This window comes from Mesoplodon densirostris, chromosome 8, assembly GCF_025265405.1.
Source record: "Mesoplodon densirostris isolate mMesDen1 chromosome 8, mMesDen1 primary haplotype, whole genome shotgun sequence".
NCBI classification, from domain to species: Eukaryota; Metazoa; Chordata; class Mammalia; order Artiodactyla; family Ziphiidae; genus Mesoplodon; species Mesoplodon densirostris.
Genome location: NC_082668.1, coordinates 3,647,228 through 3,669,712, shown reverse-complemented (window position 1 = coordinate 3,669,712; position 22,485 = coordinate 3,647,228). Strand labels below are relative to the sequence as shown.

General features: G+C 48.2%; 1 protein-coding gene across 1 annotated transcript in view; it reads right to left on the bottom strand.

Annotated features, from left to right (window-relative positions):
• Positions 1-22,485, bottom strand: part of COL6A3 (collagen type VI alpha 3 chain) — a 69,446-nt gene that overhangs the window by 33,112 nt on the left and 13,849 nt on the right. Inside the window, exons 5-22 of the mRNA XM_060107382.1 lie at positions 21,300-21,899; positions 19,454-20,026; positions 17,371-17,979; positions 14,345-14,950; positions 12,366-12,980; positions 10,536-11,135; positions 9,556-9,893; positions 8,380-8,458; positions 7,229-7,374; positions 5,798-5,890; positions 5,233-5,286; positions 3,904-3,975; positions 2,732-2,758; positions 2,597-2,641; positions 2,424-2,477; positions 1,903-1,965; positions 1,222-1,287; positions 734-787 (exon numbers count right to left, since the gene is read on the bottom strand). Of these exons, the coding sequence (XP_059963365.1) occupies positions 734-787; positions 1,222-1,287; positions 1,903-1,965; positions 2,424-2,477; positions 2,597-2,641; positions 2,732-2,758; positions 3,904-3,975; positions 5,233-5,286; positions 5,798-5,890; positions 7,229-7,374; positions 8,380-8,458; positions 9,556-9,893; positions 10,536-11,135; positions 12,366-12,980; positions 14,345-14,950; positions 17,371-17,979; positions 19,454-20,026; positions 21,300-21,899 (4,694 nt within the window). The remainder of the gene's footprint in view (positions 1-733; positions 788-1,221; positions 1,288-1,902; positions 1,966-2,423; positions 2,478-2,596; positions 2,642-2,731; positions 2,759-3,903; positions 3,976-5,232; positions 5,287-5,797; positions 5,891-7,228; positions 7,375-8,379; positions 8,459-9,555; positions 9,894-10,535; positions 11,136-12,365; positions 12,981-14,344; positions 14,951-17,370; positions 17,980-19,453; positions 20,027-21,299; positions 21,900-22,485) is intronic.

The following is a 22,485-nucleotide window of genomic DNA, read 5'->3' as shown; positions in this document are numbered from 1 at the left end:
CTGGCCCCCATCCCCAGCCAGATGCTGAGCAGACACCTTTCTCAGGCACCCACCAGCGCCCTGAACTAGCCGTGAGAATTTACAGACTTCCAGACACATCTTCTCCCAGCTAGGTGGTCTGAGCTCTCTGTAACCCTGGGCCCTGGAAGCACTCAAACAGCTTCCCAAAGATCATTCATCTCCCTTTGGCTTCAGCAATTCTTCAACAAGACTCAAAGACAAGGCATGCACTGAGCAGTCTACAACAGGCATTTCTGAAACGTCTTGAAAAAGCAATTGCGAGATGCAATTCACTAGAAAATTGACTCTGGTTTCACTGCTGGAGTTACAGCAGTACAAGAAAAACAACTATCAAACAAAACAAATATACACCCCATCAGCCTCCCCGCCCTTTATCCCCTCACTCCCTCTGTATTTGTGTTTCTGTTTAGATTTTTTTAAACATTCAGTGGGATAAAGCCCAGCCAAATATTCGAAAGCAGCAAAGATATTACTTTTAAAAGTGTCTGTTCAGTATGTTTTGGAAGGCGAGGGAAGCGGGCTGGGGGAGTCCAGAGTGAATGATCAGAATGAAGGGTCTGCAGAACCAGCAACACACGGGGGACAATGGTTTCCGAAATCGCCTTAAATTCCCTAAATAAAAAGTTGCTGAGCAGCTCTTGCCCCAAAGAGTGTCTAGCAGAGTTCAGTAAATATCACCACAGAGCCCCCGCAAACCCCAAGAGGCACTCACGCTTTTCCCGGGTTCTCCAGGCCCGCCAGACACCCCATCTGTCCCAGGGAGACCCTGTCATGGGAAAGAAAATTAACGTAAGATTCTCGTCTGCAAAGAAGAACTTGTAACTCAAATATCGCACAAGACGCTGGGGAAAAGGAATAGATACACACAGGGCCAGTCGCACACTCTGGGGGTGCCTTAGACCCAGGTGCACTCTGCCCCCCACAAGGCTTAGGCTTGATGAGCACTTTCTGGAAATATCTATGGGGCACAACTCTGCCGAGAGGAAGCCCCTCTTGGGAGGGGCTGTTTCTGTTCCTCTTGGAGACCCCTTTGCGAGTGTGCACACTGGCTTCCCGGGGCTTTCTGCTCCCAACCTCAGCCTTGTACATCCACAGCCTTAAAGACCACGTCGTGGTCTCCGGGGCTGGCAGTGAACCAGCTTGAATTTAGTTTCTCGGGCTCTCGGCACAGGGGCAGTCTAGGTACACAGAGTGCTGTACCATGGGGCCGATGTCTCCGGTTTCTCCTTTGGGTCCTCTCTGCTGGCTGTCCTGTCCTGAGTTACCCTGAAAAGAGAACAGGTCGGGAATAAGCCACGTGTGCAGGGAAAGCCACTGCTGCTGGGTCAGTGACCAGGAGAATATTAGTGGTGGTCTGAATGCCAGTTGCTTTGGCCACATCCCATCCAGATAACGCCCATCTCACCCTGATAGAGCCTACCGTGGGGTCAGCAATCACTCTGAGCCCCAAACAAGGGGGGAGATGGCTCTTCCTCCCCCCAGGAGGATGGTGGCCAGGCTCACTCTTGCCTTGTCCTGGTCTGGACCAGAAGAGGCTGGCCCAGCGATGGTCACTTGTTGACAGGTTTTAGAGACCCATAAAGCAAGAAAAACTGCAAACTCTTCCCTTTTCCTAAAGCGAACTTAAAGTGTCCTGAGACCACATTTTAGGGAAACTTCTCGGGTCTTCACATAAGAGGCTTTGCAAAGACTTATCTTTGCAGCGAGAGAGTAAAGACATCTCGAGCCACCCCAAAATTCTAAGGAAAGGGCAAACCACATATTTTGCCAACATGTTTTAAAGCAATTTCAAGAGTAAAATTCTTCCTTTCAACCCACTTCTCCCCACAAATTCCTTCCCCTGACTCAAGTCTCAAATCGGTGACAAGGATTTCCCCTTACCGAGTCACCTCTGATCCCAACATCCCCTCTTTCTCCTTTGTCTCCTTTGGGTCCTTTGTCACCCTAAATAAAAACCACAAGCAGAGACTGAGAATTAGATGAGTTTCACATATTTATCTCACTCTCAAAATTGCATTCTTCCAATCACAAATCTTAAAAAGAACAGTGTTCAGCATTTACCATTTACTCATTTGCCATGAAGGTAAAATTATTTCCAGATACTTCAGGTAACCCACAAGTATTTATTGGGGACCCACTCTATGCCAGGCACTAGGGATTTATTTCAACAAAACACACTCAGTCCTTGCCCAATGGGACATACTCTCCAAACAAGAAAATATAATGTAAATATGTCACAGCCGACAAAGGACATAGGAGATGCCAAGGATGCACATCCCCGGAGGAGGTCAGGGAAGGCTGCCTGGAGGAAGCGGTCTTAACATACACAAGTAAAAGAAATAATCCCTAAGTGAAATGTTCATAGTTTTTCCATGACAGTAACACTGCAGAAATATACTTACCCTTCTTCCTGGATTCCCTTTCTCTCCAGAAATACCAGGCAATCCTTTGTCTCCCTGCCAAAGACAATGATAAAATGTCATTCCTGGCATAATTTCTACCACAGACTGAGGTGTTAGTCACTGGAATCTTCAGGACCAAAAGCAATTTGCACTTAGAGTGTAAAATCACTTACATCTTCACCGTCAAGACCATCCAGTCCAATTTCTCCTAATTCACCCTGTGAGGGGACAAGACACACAGGTGAGTGTAAAATATGGCAAAACACTGGAAAAGTTTTAAATAGAAAAAGAAAAGCAAGCTTAAGTACCTTCTCTCCTGGGAATCCACGAGAGCCCTAAAAGGGAAGGGAAGAGAAAACATTAGCTCCTTCCCGGAGGCTGAATAGAATAGGCTAGAATAGGCTAAGGGCTCTCCTCTCCCTGTCCCCAACTTAAAAGTCAGTGTCTGGGGCTTCCCTCTGGCTCACTGGTTAAGAATCTGACTGCCAATGCATGGGACACAGGTTCGATCCCTGGTCCAGGAAGATCCCACATGCCGCAGAGCAACTAAGCCCGTGCACCACAACTACTGAGCCTATGCTCTAGAGCCTGCAAGCCACAACTACTGAGCCCGTGTGCCGCAACTACTGAAGCATGTGCGCCTAGAGCCCGTGCTCTGCAACGAGAGAAGCCACCGCAGTGAGAAGCCCGCGCACCGCATCAAAGAGTAGCCCCACGAACCACAACAAGAGAAAAGCCCACACACAGCAGCAAAAACCCAACACGGCCAAAAATAAAATCAATAAAATAAATTTATATTTGAAAAAAGTCAGTGTCTGAAAGTTCAGTGTTAGAGATTCATCTGTTTGGCTAGCTCTCTCTCTATCACGAGGGGCTCATAAAACTAACTTGCCTGGACCTGAGCACTTGGGTAGTGTTGGCTCTCTGGGCAGGAGGGCTGGGCCCTGAAGGCCAGGGACAGGGCCTCCGAGGAGGCCCCTTCATAACATTGCAGTGGCCTGTCTCTCAAACTGCAGCAAATTGAGGAGAAAGTTCATCAGCCCTTGACTCCAAGTATTTCACACACAGAACCTTCCAGCACATGAGTCCTTTCCCTCTGTCTCTGCCCCCCTCCACTTCCCTCACTCCTCCCAGGTCCAGGGGCTGAAGCTGCCGGGCACCAGCCTTCTCTCTGCCCTGGCCCACGTTCTGTCTGTCCTCGTCAGTGTGTCCTGGCTGCTTCCCATTGCCATACCAAACTGTTCCTCCAACCTCAGGCTCCCTTCCTGGCATGGAGTGCGTTCCTGAAACCACCAGACCCTGGGCTGCTTCTGTGAGAGGCCACTGACTGCCAGCGCTGAACAGAGAAGCCGGGGCAGGCATCTTCCTTCCCCAGGAGGCACTGGAGAAAGTGTCCCCCTTCTGCATGTGCCACCGACCGCCCTCTCCCCGCTGGGGCCTGGTGCCATGGTCCCCTCCCCACACATGGGGGTCACTGTACCTTTATGCCCCTCTGCCCGGGGCAGCCCTGAAAACCTTGAGTGCCGTTCACACCAGGCGGGCCGCGCTCACCCTGTCAGGAGAAACAGAGGCATTTTGCAAGTTGGAGCTTCTTGTCACGAGTCTCCACTGAGTAGGGAGCCCTGCGAAAGGCGTGCATTAGGAAGCTGTCCACTGGCTGGCGGGCTGATGGGCCAGGCGGGGCCTCCAGCATCCCCGCCCGCGGCCCCTGCAGGCCAACCTCTGCACAGGGCCTTGAACCTGCAGTTCCCTCCCCTGGAGGGAGTGGGGTCTGGGAGTGTCTGCAGCACAGAGGGCACCTCCTGGTGGGCGGAGGATAAGCAGGCCTCAGGGTACAGGGTCTGGGTGGGGGCTGGGCCCGTGGAGAACCCTCAGGCTGGCTGCTTCTCCATATGGTCCTGGGATCCCAGCTCTCCACTGGGGTCCAGACCCAGCCCTGACACCCGGCACTGCCAGACGGGACCTTGGAGGCTTCAACTCCTCCCCCTGGGGCCCTCCCTCCCCATCCCAGGGCTGACCATGGTCCTGGGCTCCCAGCTCTTCTATGGGGTCCAGGCTCAGCCCCGACACCCGGCACTGCCGGACGGGACCTTGGGGGCTTCAACTCTTCCCGCTGGGGCCCTTTCTCCCCATCCCAGGGCTGGCCATGGTCCTGGGCTCCCAGCTCTCCAGTGGGGCCCAGGCTCAGCCCTGACACCCGGCACTGCTGAACGGGTCATTGGTGGCTTCAACTCCTTCCGCTGGGGCCCTCTCTCCCCACCCCAGGGCTGGGCCTTGTTCTAGTGTCTCAAAAGTTCTCAAAGCACTTCTGGGCAGGATCCTGCTTCCCGAAGGCCCTGCTTCAGGTTCTACCCACCCCCAAATGGACCCCTTGGTGACTGATAACTCATAACAGCAACCGCCCTCTGGGAGGCTGCCCTCAAAGGGCGTCACCGCTAAAATCCTGACTGGGTTTCCCCTGCAACCCCGGCTCCAGCTACCTCTCAGCTCTGCCTGGATGTCTGAATCTGGTAGATGCTGGGTTTGCCATCCTGAGGGGTCCTCTGTCTCAGAAGCCATTTTGTCCCTCCCTCTGAGATGGAACACGTAAAAACCTGCACTTCCTACCCACATTTGTCATCCTCAGAGTCTCAGACTAGTTTCCGTAGTGTAGAAATCTGAGTCAAGTTGTTAAGAAAGTTAGAAAGTAATTTTTTTTCTGGTGGAAAAGACTGGAAACAGAACAGATGAGGAACCCCACTGTTCAATCCCAACATGTAAAGAACAAGGAGGGAATAAAGATTTAAGGAATAAAACAACCTTTACTTACAGGTCCACCCTCGTCACCAGGATAACCTCGATAGCCATCTTCTCCAGGAATACCCTAGAACAAAGTAAATCGTTTCCTTGGTTAAATGCTATGGTTTTCTCTGTTTCCTATTTAAGCATCTCTTCACCCCCCTTCATTTGGTAGAGCGGTGCTTTCGGTGTCCCTGGAACGTGACGGTTTCCTACTCATTATTTCAGTGCAATTGTTCTATCAGGATCTTTAAGGCTCTTGATCTACCAAGAAATCCTGTGCATTTCCTATAACTTAGAGGCAAATGTGAAGAATCCCTGCTGGCCGTCCTAGTGAGGCTGCCAGTCAATGATGCCACTGGTCTTAACATAATTTTATAAAATGAAGAACCAATGCATAAAAGAACCCAGGGGAAAGGGAGGAGGGAGCAGACACAGGGACAAGGTCTGCACCTCAGATCTGTCCTACAGAACAGCTAGTTCCTTCTCCTCCCTTTTCCATCTCCCCAACATCATAGCAGAGAAATTCCCCAGCCAAAGTAATGATGGCTCTGAAATCTAGTCTCAGATGTAAGAAAAGGGTAAAACCACCATACCTTTGGCCCAATGCTGCCAATGGGCCCTCGGTCTCCTCTTTGTCCAGAGCATTTGCAGGGAACCCCACAGCAGGCTTTCTCTGCAATGTTGTCCTACCAAGACAAAAAAACGAAGCTCAGATCTCAATAAATGTCTAGAAAAAAGGCATAAATGTGCCGTCTGAGGACTGTGGCATCCACAGCAAGAGATAAAGTTACCTCCTACAGCACTCCCTTGAAGGCTGAGCCATTGGTGGGTAATACCGTGTCACAAATGGACTCTGAAGAACCACCAAAGATAATGCATCTTATTCACAATGTCACCTCAGGCTGGGCCTTATTTCTAGAAGTTTCCAACATAGATATTCAAGCTTCAGATGTTAAGCATAGCTTACATATTTTTAAGCTCCAGAAAGCAAAACCTGACAAACCATTGCAGACAGCCAGGATGGAAGGTGGTTTCAGAGCAGAGACCATATGCCCTTCCCCAGAACCCTGGTCAGAGTCACGGAACATGGCGCCAGCCTGGAGGAGGCCTGGGAGCAGCTGCGGGGTGGGATGCCTGCCTCTGAACCACAAGCACCGTGCCGCCAGTCACCAATGACTCCAGCGCCCATCAGACACCCTGGACATTCCCTCCCATCCCAGCCCCTGGCCTTATGCGGGAAAGCGCACACCCAAACTACATTTCTACCTGCTCAACTCATGATGGTCAATGCCTTTTATTGCTGTGAATTTCCTAGAGTTTTCACTTTCTCCCATGTCCTAGGTTTGTCAATTAACTCAACCTCCTTCCACTCAATAAAAAAATCCAAATTGCAGCCCTGGGAAGAAGGTCAGAGGGCAGGATGGAGTCAGCTCGTCCCATAGGGCACCACTGCCTCCTCCAAAGAAGCTCTGAGTTGAACGCTCAGCCCCCTCACGTCCCAAAAGCCCCCAGCCTCACCCCCAAACCCAGACGTTAACCCCACCTGCTGAGAGGCTGAACCCAAGAAGATTAGGAAGCCTCATGGGGCGCCCTCATTTGCTCCAAAGGGAACTAGAAAAGAAGGCAATGGAAGCCCCTTTCCACCCAGAAATGGTCTTTCGTTTCCTGCATATTCTTGTTTTCCCTGTTTCCTGTTGACAGAGGGAAGGGTCAATCTCAATGCTATGGCTTCTCAACAATCTTATAAATGAAAAGAAGTCTCTTTAAAGGGAGCAGAGGAAACTCTAAGGCGACAGCTGCCTCGACACCCATGCCCGGATGGCCGTCTTTCCAGTTCTCAGATAGTTCCGTTTCCAGGGCTCATGTTATGGCAACAAAGTAGGTCCCAAGTAAATTACATGAATTAAATTGCCCACCCAGCGGTCTCTCCTCCATTTGCCTGGTGATAAGGGACTGCATTATCCTGAGATGCCCAATATTGTGCTATCTAAACCAGTTTGTGTGTAGATACATAAAACACTCACAAGTTGCTCCGCTAGTTCATAGTCTAGGTCCAGCAAGTTCAGTCTCAGGGGCCGGTTGTACATGAATCCTCGCCCAAACTCCAGCTGCATCAGCTGCTCCAAGTTGGCGACACGTTCAAGGCCCACGAAGATCAGAGCTCGGACGCCTGGGGGGACAGGTACACTTAAGAAGCCTCACCTAGGCATTCAAGAGCCACAGCACTTTTCCTCCTGACTCTCTTTTATTTTTTAAAGAAAACTTCAGTAGAAAATTTGGCCTTTAATTGAACCATGCTTCATCACACTAATTAGCTGCTCCGAAGAGTGGAAATACTGGAACTCTGGACTCCTCTGAGTAATTGTTTCTGATTTGTCAGTAAGTAAATGGATTAATGTAACTCTAGGAAACAACACCATGAAGTTTATTCATACATAAATTCTCAAGCTCTGGTCTTATGTAACACAGGTATGCTGTGGGAAGAATTGAAATCCCACATCTCCAAAATCAGATGATAGCAGTCTCATCTCCATTGCTCTGGAAAAGCAAGCTAATAAATAGAACATTCTTATGATAAATTATGCTTCAACAAATTCTTCTTAAACCTCTAGTGTTGGCATCCACTTTTTTGATAGCCAGTGCTACCAAATTCCAAAGCAGATAAACAGTCAAATAGTACATCTGATAACAGGTACCATTGCAAACCAGTCACCTTAAATTTGGCAAGTATGCTTTCCAAATTTTAGGTGAAAGTGTATCTTTTCTTAACGTTGGAGTAATTTTGAGCTGTGATAACTGCAAATGGAAAATACAGCAAGCTTTTTTGCTATAAAATGAATTCCTAGTTTATATAATACAGCCAAATGAATCAAAACTTCATGTTCTTTTACAAAAGCATCATGCTTTCTAGATGTTCTACCACAGGAATGAGCCTGAGACCCTGTGGGGTCTGTGCCAGGACTTGGTAACAGAGCTGTCTGTGTAAGTACGGGGTCCTTGCTGTCCCATCCTGTGGCCCCAGGCAGGCGACAGAGGACCAAAATGCTGGGATGAGGTGTCCTCCAAGAGAAGCCGCTCTCCCAGAGGGTCCCTTAGTGGAGTCGTTTCTCTCCAGCCCAGCAGCGCGCCTTCCTCACCCAGGTTTACTTCTCCCATAGAAAGCCCCAGAACCCACCTTCTTGTCGGAGTTCCTCCGATGCTCTTTGTAAATCAGCCAGATCTCCATCCACCCCATCAGTAAAATGAATGACCACCTGAAGATAAAAGATATGTCAAGCGCCAGCCAAAAGTAAAAGAAACATCACAGACCCTTGAGAGGAGGATTAGCCAGTTCAAAGCCACCACTTTACAGCGGAGGAAACTGGGGGCCAAGGTTGAGAAACAATCACCCCATGTTCATAGCTCCTTGATACTGTGCAATAAATGAGGTATAAAATAAATGGGTATAGGGTAGGACTTGATTTATTTAAAAGCACAATCAACAATGGAAGTAAAAAGTTTATCTCATTCTCTTATTTAGGGGGTGTAGTTTCTAGAAATCATGCGTACGTGTGGGCGTGTACATGCGTGCCTGTGTGTTTGTGTGCCCGTTCTGTAGGCTCCAAAATTCATATTTTGAAGTCCTAACCCTCAGTGCCTCAGAGTGTGACCATGTTTGGCAATAGGACTTTTAAAGAGGCAATTAAGTTAACTGAGGTCATTAGAGTGGGTCCTCATCCGACGACTGGTGTCCTTCTAAGATGAGGCAATTAGGACACAGACACACATAGAGGGAAAACCACGTGGAGACAGAAGGAGAAGACGCCATTTCCAAGCCAAGTTGAGAGACCTCCAAGAAAACAACCCTGACGCTGCTCTGATCTCAGAGTTCCAGCCTCCAGGACTGTGAGAGAATAAATTCCTGTTGTTTAAGCCACCCCACCTGTGGAACTTTGTTATGGCAGCCCTAGCAAACTGATTGTGTGTGTGTGTGTGTGTGTGTGTGTGTGTGTGTGTATGAACCAATACAGAGAAAGAGAGAGATAAAAGTAAATACAAATAGAGAACATAATGCATTTAATGGTCAGGACTATGATTAAACATGAATTACTCACAAATTCAATGCATTCAAGCTTAATTACTGATTTCCAAGAATTTTTTTACTGCTTTAGTAAAACTAGAAGCAGATATTCCATTTCAGCCCAGTTGATAATAAAGGACTCTTACATACAGGCACCGCCAACCCTATCAAACATGAAGAGCCTCTATAGAAGAACAGTTTGGGGAGGGGGCTTCCAGGCATCAATGGTTTCCCCTGCCCAGTAAAACCCAGAGATGGCACAGGAAGTGGAAACGAGGCAGCCGTCCTCACCTTCACACTGTCTGGCGAGGCCTGCCGGAACTTGTTCTGGTAGAGCTTCAGAGTGTCCGCGGTGAGGATGTAGGGCTGCTGGGTGCGCATGCTCTGGAACTTCTCAAACAGCTCTGGCTGGTACTCAGCAAAGTCAAAGGCCTCCACGGGGCCTGAGGGCGTGTTGGCCACCACGGACACCCGCACCGTGGGCAGCTGGCCGCCGCTGCAGCTGATTCTTTGCATCTGGCTGATTCTATTCAGGATGGTGTCCATCTTGGACTCAAAGCCCCTCTGAGCCACAAATATGTTCTGATCTCTTGAGCCATCAAAGCCCAGAATCACATCCAGGTTACAGACTGTAAAGGGAAAAGCAGGCCATGAGCTCGAAGTCGAGCTGCCAAGATGTGTTCAACCTACAGGCACAGCTCGGGACGTGGACCAGGACACCACGCTCAAGTGCAAAAGGGGACCTTCTGTGTATGAGCTCTGAGAAGCAATTAGATCTGCCTCTCTCACTGGGAAAACTCATGCTGACTCTTAGGAGCCAAACTTGTTGGCCATTCAGTATGTTTGCTTTGCTGATATTAATCAACTTTGGCATGGTATACAGTCAGTGTCTATCTAAATGCATCCCGAGTTTGTGCTTTAGACTAAACACACTTGAGAACGCAAACCCTCTGATCTCAAATAATTGATCTAATAAACCTACAAACAGAAACAGGCATCAATCAGTCTGAATTATTTAGGGGATTAAAGAGTAGGGGGTGGGGAGTAAATCTGGTAAGAGCAAGAAAAGACAGACATCCACTCCTATCCTGGAGCCACATCCGATCACAGTGGTAGGTGACAACCAGGACCCAACCCACGTGGACGTAAGTCAATGCCTGACACACCAGATGCTATAGGAGCCCAGAGGCCAGCTCTGGGGATCTGGGTAAACAGGTAACTCACCAACATCGACAGGACGTGGTTGAAAACATGCACCTAAAGGGCATTACCTTTGGAAACATCAGGCACACCAGGACATAAGGTTTCATGCATCGCGTCATGCAGAGTTTCCAAAACCTGCTCGCTCAATTCCGACAGCTCCTGGACGCTCCCCACTCGGAACGCCGTGGCACTGTTGGACGCGATCTTCCCCACCTCCTCTGAGTCGATGTTCCTCACGCCCACTGCGAACACTTTGACACCTCTCTGGGTGAGTGCCAGGCTCGCCTCCTGGGCATCCTCCACCGACCTTCCTCCGGTGACCACAAAGGCAATCTGCGGGACTCTCTGATCCAGGCGGCTGCCTGCCTCTGGCACGAAGTGATTCAGCCGCAGGTGCTCCAGGCCCACCTTGGTGTTTGCATGCCTCCCCCCTTTGTAGACCACCTTGTTGATGGCATCAATAATCTGCTGCTTGGTGGAAAAGTCCTTCAGGAAGAATTCGTCAGTGGGGTCAGAGTTGTACTGGACCAGCCCCACTTGGATGGAGTCCCCCCCTTCATAAACCGTGTCCACAATTTCAGACACGAAATGGAGCACTTCCTGGAAACTGTCCCTCCGGAAATTGATGGAACCATCCAACAGGAACACAATGTCTGCTTTCTTTTTCTCTAAAGATGATTACAATGAAAAAAAAAAAAAAAGGAGAAATTTGGTTTCTATATCCAGAACAAAAACACAAAATGTAAAATGATTAAAATAAGGCATTCCTGTAATTCATTCACAGTGGACACCTTGGGCTCTATTCCATGCCTTTAGAGTTCCTGAATTCACAGTCCTCCAAACACGTTTAGGTGATAAATGATAAATCACCTAAACAAAAGGAAAGGAGACGTGAAAACTCAGTGGAACTGAGTTCCAGGTATCCCGGGCAAAATGAGATTATGCCATGAATTCAACAGTCCGTGATATCAGGGGTTTTAGGAAATGCCACTACACACTTTCCTCCTGGTCAAAAATAAATGACAGTGTCTGGAAGGAGTTGGGAGAGGTGTGCTAGAGGCGGGGAAAGGGAGGGCTGAGAGAAACAGATTGGAAAATGGGAAGCAGACTCTTGGAGGATCACCAGCCAGCATGCCGAGAGCTTTGTTGGAGCCTGTGAAACTCAACGACATTTGGAGATAATTCCCTAATTTCAATCAAGGGATCAAGACTGGAGTAGAGAGAAGGGGAATCCGGAGCAGTGTGAGATGTTCCACCACCAGCACAGAAGGAAGACATGAAAGAGCTAAGTGGAGTGCAGATGCCCCATGGAAAACCAACCCTAATCATTTGCTCCAGATGTCTGAGGGGCTATCCCCTGGGGTAGGAGCTAAGAAAGACGTGGGTTGGTGGAGGGGCTCAGTTTGCTCTTGGCAGCCCCAAAGTTCAGACCCAGGAGCATGAGGTCAAAGCTGTAGGTGGACAGCTCTAAATTCCCAACGATACCAGTCCAAAGAAAGAGGGTTGACTGGACCATGACCCCACCTAGGAGAGAGGCTGACTTCCAATCATGTTCGGAGGGGTGTGGATTGATCAACTTCAAAGATGCCATTTTATTCTGAGAGCCAATGAGTCTGTGGCTAACCCTCAATGTACTTTTATAGAAACTTTCAATGGGGCTACGATTAGTCTCGTGGAAGCTCATGGAAGAATCAATGACCATGTGCTTTCTGAGATGCATTTCCTTCTATTCCTCCTACAATTTCAACTCAATTATTTTCCCCGTATTTAGTTTCTAATTGTATGGCAGCCACAGCCCTGAGAGAAGAAAATTATTTAAATGAATGCTAATTGCTTTTTTTCAATTAAAAAAAATAATTGGTGTCCCGCACTGTAGTCACGGGTACCACAGCTCATACCTGGCCGTGAGGGAGAGGGCATGTCCACTCCCGGAGGGGCAGGGGTGACCCTGGAGGGTCCAAAGGAGTTCATGACCCTTTCTTCTATGTTGGGGAGCTCTCTGAACTCCCGAACCGTGAAGACTAGTCTGGAGTTGTTGGTGATGGTCTGCAGCTCCATTCTGTCGATGTTTCGGTCTCCTATTCCTAAACTCGCAATCCCCGCGGAGCTTATCACCTGGGAATACCTGGAAACATCGTCCTGGGATTTGCCACCCAGAAACAGAACCAGGTGTTGGGGCACCCCGTCTTCTATCCGGCTCCCAGCAGACTTGACAAAGAAATTCCTTGCCACGAATTCCAGAGCTTTGCCAGCGTTCAGCGGAGACCCCCCTTTGAACCTCAGGCGACGTATGGCATCCAGCACACTGGCCTGGGATTTATAGGTCTTCAGGTAAAACTCTGGGAAGACATCATTGCTGAACTGCACGACCCCAATCCTCACTTTATTAGGGCCAATGTTAAGTCTCCGCACGACCCTGCTAACAAAGTCCCGAATGTGTGCAATGCCATCCGGCCTCACACTGTCAGAGGTGTCGATGAGGAAGACGATGTCTGCAGCATCGCTCTCCACGGCTGTGGATGGAAAGGAAAAAAGAAAGCTCACCACAAGACTGGCACGCATCTGGTTTCGTTTCTGAACTTTGCTCTATGTTGCACCATAATATCAATTAACATGAAAATTATAAGCCGATGTGCATGTGTTTATCGCCTAGGCTTTTTTTAAATCAATCATTACAAATTGGGCCTTTTGCATCAAAACAATTTCTGCTTCTTGAAATATTTTAAGTTCTCCAAAACTTTCTCTTTCTGAGGTTACTGGATTTTAATTTTGGCTTTGGTGTCTGGGTTACAACTCATTTCAAAAATATAAATAGCACTTAGAAACGAATCCTGGGTTACCAGAATCTATGAATCATGAACTGTTACTACCAGAAGGGATTGAGATCACCAGGATCAACATCTTTGTTGTGCAAGAAAAGAGATAGCTGAGGACAAAGGCCCTCACTTCATCCAAGGCCACCACTTAGCTAGTGACAGCCCGGAGAATCCCAACTCGCTCCAGCAGGCCCCACCATCGTTCCTGGTGTTTAATTCATAGTATTTCTTTTTCTCACATATCTCTAGCAGTTATACAAAGTTTTTATTTTCACTATTATGCCCCTATTTTCTTTGCATGAATCCATTTTTAACTATAAATTAATCAAAAGTCCTAGGAAAGATGAACCATGGCTTCCTATTAATTAGAATTCTAGGTACTTCTTGGGTGCCATTTATTAAATAGCTCATATCTTGCCTCTCAACAAATTCAACATTTGCCTCATAAATCACTGACTACTTATCGTGGAAACATAGCACAGCAAAAGCTGAGCAGGTCATGAAATTGAACCATTTATCTTGAGAAAGAGAAAAGCTGGCCAGGCATACACAGCCAGGACTTGGATTCTCCAGTGGCACATAAAAGATTTCACAGAACATCAGTATCAGAGACAGCCACGCCCTGATCATATCTGAACACTGACAAAAAGAAAACAAAAATCACCAGACACTCCCCATCCTGGATCATAGGCATGACTACTGCTTCTGTATCAATTTCAGCTTTAGCCATGACATTTGGTAAGATATCCAATTATAAAATTACTCCTTCTCGACAGCATTCGATCCGGGGCAAAGTCCCATTTCCTCAAGGCTTCCACAAAATCATCTATGATGAGTTCAAATCCTATCATAAGCCCTTCCTAACACCCTCTCGCTGTGATGCCCTGTGGTTCACCAGCGTGTGTGTCCTTCCTCCCTGCCACAAGCAATAGATCCAGCTGGTTCAATCTCAGGTGTCCTGTTATTTTAATTTTACTTGTGAGCACCATGGCCTTAGAGCCTGTTATTTTTTATGTTTTTTCGAGAAGACACAACAAAGAACAAGAAACGCCCAGTCTTACCTGGAGGAGGGTAGCGCGTGCTGGCCAGGAGCTGCTGTATCTGCTCGGAGGTTAGGGTTGTGATGGGTGTCAGCAGTTTCTGCTCCAGGCTCGGCAGCTCCCGGAAGGTGCTCACTGAGAACACGTATTCAGGGCTCAGGGAGATCTTCACCAACTGCTCCTGGTCTGCGTTCCTTCCGATTATAAGTGGCGCCACGCCAAACTGCTTGAGCTCTACTGCCGATTCATCTACCTCATCATCAGACTTCCCGGAAGAAATGAGGATCAGGAACTGAGGGACTCCCTCTTCAATCCGGCTCCCCAGAGGCCTCTTGAAGATATTCCTTGACACGTACTCCAGGGCGCCCCCAATGTTGATCTGCCTCCCACCTTTGGGCCGCAGCCTCCTCACCGCGTTCTGCACCTCGTCCTTGCTGGAGTGGGCGTTCAGCAGGAACTCCACCCTGGGGTCCTCGCTGAACTGGATGACCGCCACCCGGGTCATGTCGAAGCCCACATCTAGGTAGTCAACCAGCCTCTCAATGAGGGTACGGATGTACTGAAACTCGGGGCCGGCACTTTGGGACCCATCGATGAGAAAGACCACATCCCTCTTGCCGCCGACACCTGTGAATCAAACGTTATCATAGGGCTTCAGCTTCATTGGCACCAAATTCTTAGTGTTCATGAACGGCCTCCCAATTTGTCAGAGAACTGCCACCTGACTGGTAAGGTATCCTAATTCAGACTATTGGAGTTAGAATACCAGTCCCAGGAGAGAGTCCTGGGCATCTCAGGGATTACAAGTCAGAGGGAAGAGGAGGAAGCAGCAAAGGGCAAAAGGAAAAGTAAGTCAGCAGGAGGAAGAACCTAGACACACAGGAGCCAGGTCTAGACTGAGTGGGGATGGGGTTTCGGGAAGGAGGGGATCGAACCTGTGACAGATGGTGACACTCATAGGTCAAGGGGGACAGTGCCCGACAACTGACGACTGGGGTTTGCCAGATGGAGGGACCTTGACCAGAGCACGTTCTGTGGAGCAGGGAGAGCAAACAGCAGGTTAGGGTGTGTTCAGAGAAGAATTGTAGACAGCAACACTTTATAAAGGAGCCTGGAGCACTCCTGCAGCAGGGAGCAGGGCATCAAGGGAGAGTTTTTACGAGAAAAGAAAAGGCATTGCGTTTGTATCATGAATGGAATCACCCAGTACGTCAGAGAACTGATGATGCAGGAGAGAGAAGGCGAGTTACAGGTGACACCCTTGAGTAGGGAAGCGGTGAGGCTGCCCAGGGAAGCAGGGACAGTTCCTCCAAGTAACGGGAGGGCAGCCGAGACATGGACACTGATGCTGGGACAGACCGAGTACGGCTTCTGGAAGTTCTTTTTCGATTTACTTGTATTTTCTCAGTGAAATGGGAATCAGGGTCACCAGCTCAGAGTAAGCGGAGGGAGGAGACGTGTAGAAGAAGCAGGAGAAGGAGAAGGTAGAAAACAGTCATCTTGAAGAGCGGGAGAGCTGATGGACCAGGAGTCGTACTGTTGTAGAAACATAGGCTTGTGTATAAGTAAGCTGCACACACATGATGACAACATTTCCAAAGTGCCTTCTTGGGAGTACCAGTACCTCCAATGTCCCGTAAAAATAGATGCAGGGGATAAATTGGGAGTTTGGGATTGACATAGACATGCTACTATATTTAAAATAGATAACCAACAAGGACCTACTGTAGAGCACAGGGAACTCTACTCAATATTCTGTAATAACCTAAATGGGAAAAGAATTTTAAAAATAATAGATATATGTACATGTATAACTGAATCGCTTTGCTGTACACCTGAAACAAACACAACACTGTAAATCAACTAGACTCCAGTATAAAGTAAAAACTAAAAAAAAAAAAAGAAAGAAAGAAAAGAAAAAGGACTCCTACAGCCAAACAAGTTTTGGAAACGTTGTGTTCCCTTATTGTACTGGGGATACACAAAACATATCAATTAGGGCAAAACCAAAACCAAAAAACCCTCACTTCATTTATCCCACTGCCTTCCCAAATTTATTTGATGGCAAGCCCTCTAGAACATTCCAGGGAAGGCTTGCAGGGCAGGCTGCACTCTGCATGGACATCAGCGAGGGGAAGGGATCCTCTCTGCAGCACCGTGCTGGTCACCCTCCCTCCCTCACCCTCCCGAACAGCACTGTGTCCTGCATCGACTTTTCTCTCACTTGCTTTTACTCTTCCCTCCCCCTTCCCCACGAGCCCTTCCCATTTTCCCCTCCCCAAGCCTTGATGTGGATGGTTCTGTAGAATGTGAACCACACAGGAGCGAGGATGCATGTGCCTGTTCACCACTGTGACCTCCCCACCCAAGTGTCCAGGGAGGGCAGGCCCTTTGTGGGCATTTTTGGAAGCGGGTGTCTCTCTGAGCCCCCTTCCTTCTGAGCAAGTAAGGTTCCCTCCACTTTCCAGTTCATTGTATCAGGCCTAGGAGAGGGGAACAGGAAGGAGGACATAGAATAAGCCGAGGTCATAACAGCCAGATGGACTTCCTGCCAGTTAAGACACTTACTTCTCTGCCCCAAGCAAATTCAAAAGCAATCTTCACACATTGGCTCTGGAAATATTTCAGAGACTGTGATCCAGCTTGATAGGCCACCTGTGGTCGAACTCCCTCCTCGATCACAGGAGGCTGCCAGCTGGACCGACCGACCAGGGAAAGCCTGGACCCGGCATTGAACTGGAACTATCAATTAGATGGCCTCTGTCTTCAGTTAGCTATACAGAGCCTTTATGCAGAATTAGGGGTCTGAGATGAAAGCCAAGCCTACGCCCATCCTTGAGACTTGAATTTGGCCAAAAACATGAATCTTAGCATCTCCCCAAGCCATTTCTGGCACCGAGCCCACGTGGTTCCTGATTCTTTGCGTGACTCTGGTTTTCACTCCCTACAGCTGAGGAAACAAAACTGAGAATCCTTTGTAACCCACAGTCCAAACAAGGAGCCCCAGATATGTCAAGGAATGAAGAGCCAAAGAATCCACTCCTTACCCGGGCTTGTTACAGGGACCACAGATGCCCGCAACCTGCTCAGCTCCTCGCGGCTGAGCTGGGTCACTCTCTCGGAGATGACCTGTTGGACGGTGCCCAGCTGCCGGAAGGTGGGAATGGCCACTGCGAAGTCCGGGATGAGGGAGATGGTCTGCATCTCGGTGATGTCAGCGTTCCCGATGCCGATGCCGATAGGCACGGCCCCTCCCCTCTTCAGGACCACCGAGGGGCCGCTCACATCATCCCCAGACCTGTCGGCCGCAAGGACGATGAGGAGCTGGGGGATGCCTTCTGCTATGCGGCTTCCAGCGGAGCCAATCAGGATGTTCCTCAGGACAAAGTCCAGGGCGGCCCCGGTGTTGGGGGTTGGCCCGCCCAGCAGCGTCAGCCCGCGGATGGCACTGACGATGCTCTGCTGGTCCATGTAGGAATTCAGGTAGAACTCGGGCCTGGTCCGGTCGCTGTACTGCACCACAGCTACACGCACCCGGTCCGCACCCACGTCCAGGCTCTCCACCACTCTCTGGACAAACTCTTTCAACAGCGGGAAGCCGCTCCTGACACCCTCGGAGCCGTCGATCAGAAACACCACATCCTTTTCAACTGAAACTGGAAGGAAGACATCCTCTGTGACTCACACGGGACACAGTAGGGATAATTTCATACCAATTTGTGGTGGACCAAATAACTCCTAAGATATCCAACTCCTAATCCCTGGAATTTATATGGAAGAAAATCTGCAGGTGTGATTAAATTAAGGCTTAGAGGCATGGGGAGATTGTCCCGGATTATACAGGTAGATCCAGTGTAATCAATCGCAGTGTCCTTATAAAAGGGAGATAAGAGGATTAGAGTTAGAAGGAGAAGAGGTAAGGATGGAAACAAGAGGCCAGAGATAGGAGAAGATCTTCTTTGAAGATCTGCTGGCTTTGAAGATGGAGGAGGGGGCCATGGACCAAGGATGCAGGCAGCCCCTAGACACTGGAAAAGATAAGGAAGTGGGTAAATGGCCAGAACCTCCAGAAGGAAAGCAAGCATGTTGACACCTTGATTTTAGCCCAGTAAAACAGGTTTTGGGTTTCTGACCTCTAAAACTTAAGATAGTAAATTCATTTTGCTTTAAGCCACTTAAATTATCATAATTTATTAAAGCAGGATTAGGAAACGGATGCACCAATACATACAGATAGCCCTTTTATTTTAGAACTTTTCCATGTTTGAACAGTATTGTTAAGTTTCAACGTTGTACTCAAGAAGAAATGCTGGGGGCAGGGAAAGAGACATGGTCGGCGGAGTCTGCACAACCGTTAGCACTTTATAGATGAGAGGTTTCGACTGATGTACTGCAAGTGACAGCAGATAAATGGGGGGAAATGTAACCCAGATGTCCAGGTTACAACCCAAAACCCACAGCAAACGTGCACAACAGTCAATGTAGAGAAGCTCTAGATTCTCTATTTTCAATCAAAGGGATTATATGTGAAATTAATTACTCTTTTTGCTGCAGTTTTATCACCAAATGCAAAGTGGTTAAGCATGAAGTCATGGTAACAAAGATTAGTACTGAGAAACTTTAATGCAGCGTTTATAATGGGAATGTGCCTGCCTCTCTTCATGCTTTATGGTTTTCATGAATGCAGAGAATGAACTATGACACAGTGATACTCACTTAAAATAAGAAATCAGGGAAATATATGGAGATGAAGACTGTTTTAGCTCTAATGTAACCGTGTTATATGGCTTTTATTATATATATAGTAAAAACAGTGTGTTTTTTTTTTAAAAAAAAGGATTATTTTTAACTACTGATATAGCTAAATCTTTATAATGTATCTTATTACAAAATATTCTAATGCCCTTAAAAATAATCACCCTGATTCTCCTGTTTTGCCCTAGAGAGCAGTTAGAGAGTCACCTCGGGGAAAGAAAAGCCATATTCCATTGTTCCTGCAGAAATCACCTATCTTTCTTGGAAACCCAAGGAGGGTTTCTACCCGGAGACCAGGAGCCAGCCGCCTACCGTCAACTCAAGCATGGGACAACTGAGCTGCAGAAGCAACCAGAAGTTCTATGTATGCCTTACCTGGTGTTGGCGCCCCATTTTGCACCGATTTTAAGAGGTTTACGATCTGTGGTTGAAGGTCTCCAATCTTGGGAAGGGACTCTGCAGCCAAGATAAAGGCGGGGGACGGTACTATCTGCTCCAGCTCGGCGGGGTCTGCGTTCTTGGCCTGGAGGATGAAGGGCACCACCCCACTCTGTTTCAGGTTGAGAGCTGGCCTGTCCACACGATCGGATGACCTTCCCGCCACCAGCAGCACCAGGAACTGAAGCACTCCATCCTCGACCCGGCTTCCAGTAGACTTCACAAAGATGTACCTCTGTGCGTAGTCCAGGGCATAGCCCAGGTTGAGGGCTTTGCCCGTCTTGATCTTCATTCTCTTCACGAGATTCAGGATCTCGGGCTTGTTCTGGTGCTCATCAAAACGGGACTCCACCCTGACATCATCGCTGTACTGAGCCACCGCAATCCGGGTCCTGTCAGGTTTCACATCCAGCTCATCAATGACCTTGTAGAGGAAGTCACGGACGGCAGGGAACTGGCCCACGAGATTGGCTGAGCCATCAAAGAGGAACAGGATGTCTCGCTTGTTCTCTACAATGAAAGAGAGTTAGGACAGAGTGAGGGACAAGAACACAACAGGCACCAAACTGACCTGAGCCCAGAACCACCAGCTTTTGGTAATGGGAATTCACAAAATTCATCTGATGATCACTGCACCAGCAAGGGAAGAGAAAACCCACACCAGGTGTCTTTCACATGCCCCCTTTCATCTATGCACAGGATTAGGACAACTAGATGGGTCTGCCCAACCTAACATCATGCTTCCTCAACAAAGCAGGCCAAAGAAAAGCCCAGAGGGTCCTGTTCTTATATCAGGTGGCAACCACTCTAGGAGACCAGACAGTGTTTTCAAATTGTTATAAACAGAACTATTGCAAATATGGTCCTGTTGTTCTTCTGCTTAAAAATTGATCTGTCTCTAGTGACAAATGCTGATATGGGTTATCCACCTGACATGTAGACATGCTCTAATTAGATTCTCTTTTCATTAAATTTGAGCTTATGGGTTAGAGCCCCAAATAGTGTCCATTATCGGTCTGTGGGTCAGGATCTCTGTCAGTGATTTCCAATCTGCTGTGATCAGACAACAGAAAACACAGACATGGGGGGGTACAGCATGTCATGTGAACATTATTTTAGGCACACACGGTTCTTAGAACTATTTTGATTATGTTTCAGTGGGATCTCTCTTGCTACCCATCTGTGATGTCAGCAACTGGTAGATCTATGAGTCTGTATCTCATCACCCTAGTAATTTGCAGTCATCATCATCATCCAGACTTCCTTTGGAAACCATTTTGCCATCACATAAAGATACAGCCTTCATTGGGTTTATGACAAATAATGTTCTAGATACAGCAGATTTGTAACATAAAAATATCATATCAGGAAAATCCTTTCCATTTTTCAGTGCTCCCAGTGCATACTCATGTATGAAAGGGAATCCATCTCTCTCTCTTTCTCTGTTTTTCTCCCATTTCCATCTGGATTTGCTCACCAGAATCTTCAGAGGTATTGGGGCAAAAAAATAAATAAGTAAAGCTTCTGAATCAAGATTGGGATAACCAGGACAGAACGTAAGCTGGATTTTCTAGACTTTCTTTCATGAACAAACATCCTTTAGACAGAGCATCTACGCTTGCTGGTACAGTGTCTCAAGCCCCCCTTCAAACTCCTTCAACCAAAGAGAGCCCATCATCTTTCTATAGCTTATTGCCACGCTCTGGAGTTCAGATCGGGCCATCTGCCTGCCAAAGTGGTGTCAGGGGGGACGAGGGAGCCCGGAGCAGTCGGAGAGCGTTACCTGGCTGGGCGAGTGGCACTTCCTCCACACCTCCACTAACATAAGTGGTTAGGGGCTGAATCAGCTGCTGAGGCAAAGCAGGCAGGGAGCTGAAATCATCCATGAGATACACCAGGCTCGGGTTAAAAGCAATCTGCTCAAGCTCTGCCTTATTGGCCTGGCTAGTGCCCACGCAAAAGGTCAGGATGCCTGCGTGTGCTAGGGCATTGGCAGCTTGCAAATAGGAGTCCTCAGACTGCCCGGCTGTGAGCAAGAGCAGGAGTTGCGGCACTCGGTCCCGGATCCTGCTGCCGCCGGCTTCGGTGAAGTGGTTGTCATAGACATAGCTTAGGGCTGCGCCCGTGTTCAGGCCCAAACCCCCCTTGAGCTGCAGCTGCCTCAGGTGAGCTAGCAAATCTGACTTGGTCTGGTAGGTGTTCAGAGAGAACTCCGTCACTGGAGTGTCACTAAATTGCACTAAACCGACACGGAAGTGGTCGCTTCCAACATCAAGGCTGTTAACTACATTTATGACAAAGTCCCGCACGTAAGGGAAATTGGTCTTTCCAACGTTGAACGATCCATCCAAAAGAAAGATGATATCCCTTTTGTTTACGTGAACTGCAGTGGAGCACAGAAAACACAGTGAGACATACACAACCGCAGAGGGCTTCCTCATGTGTGCCCACAGCCCAGGCACACATGCCAACATGTAGAACACAGAGAACATCAGTGAGGCCAAGCGCGTCCATCTCGTAAAATATGGCAGAAAGCTGCATATTTTCCTCCAGTGGGGGCTGGTGTTTGTGAGGAGTATTGTTAGCCGACATTATGAAACCAAGTTGGCTCACAGAGAGATACAGTGCCAAAAGCTAGAATGTTTACAACCAACAAAAGTGATCAGAATCCTTGAAACAGAACATTCCTTGCCTGGAAATGAATTCTGCAAGGGTGTTGCTCCTTTCTGCATCACTCGGCTTATGACCACGGTCAGAGCCAGGTTTACCTGGGCGAGACTGGGTCCCCCTGGGTTTCCCTGTACACATTTACAGAGAAATTTCCACTTACAGATAGATTAGAAGGGTTAGCCCAAGTTCACCTGAGAACATGAGTTCCCTAAGGCTAAAAAAATCAACAAATTAGGCTGTTCTCATCTTGAAATATTCCTAGGGAGGCCCACCGGTCATTCTCTACTGAGACTCTTCTA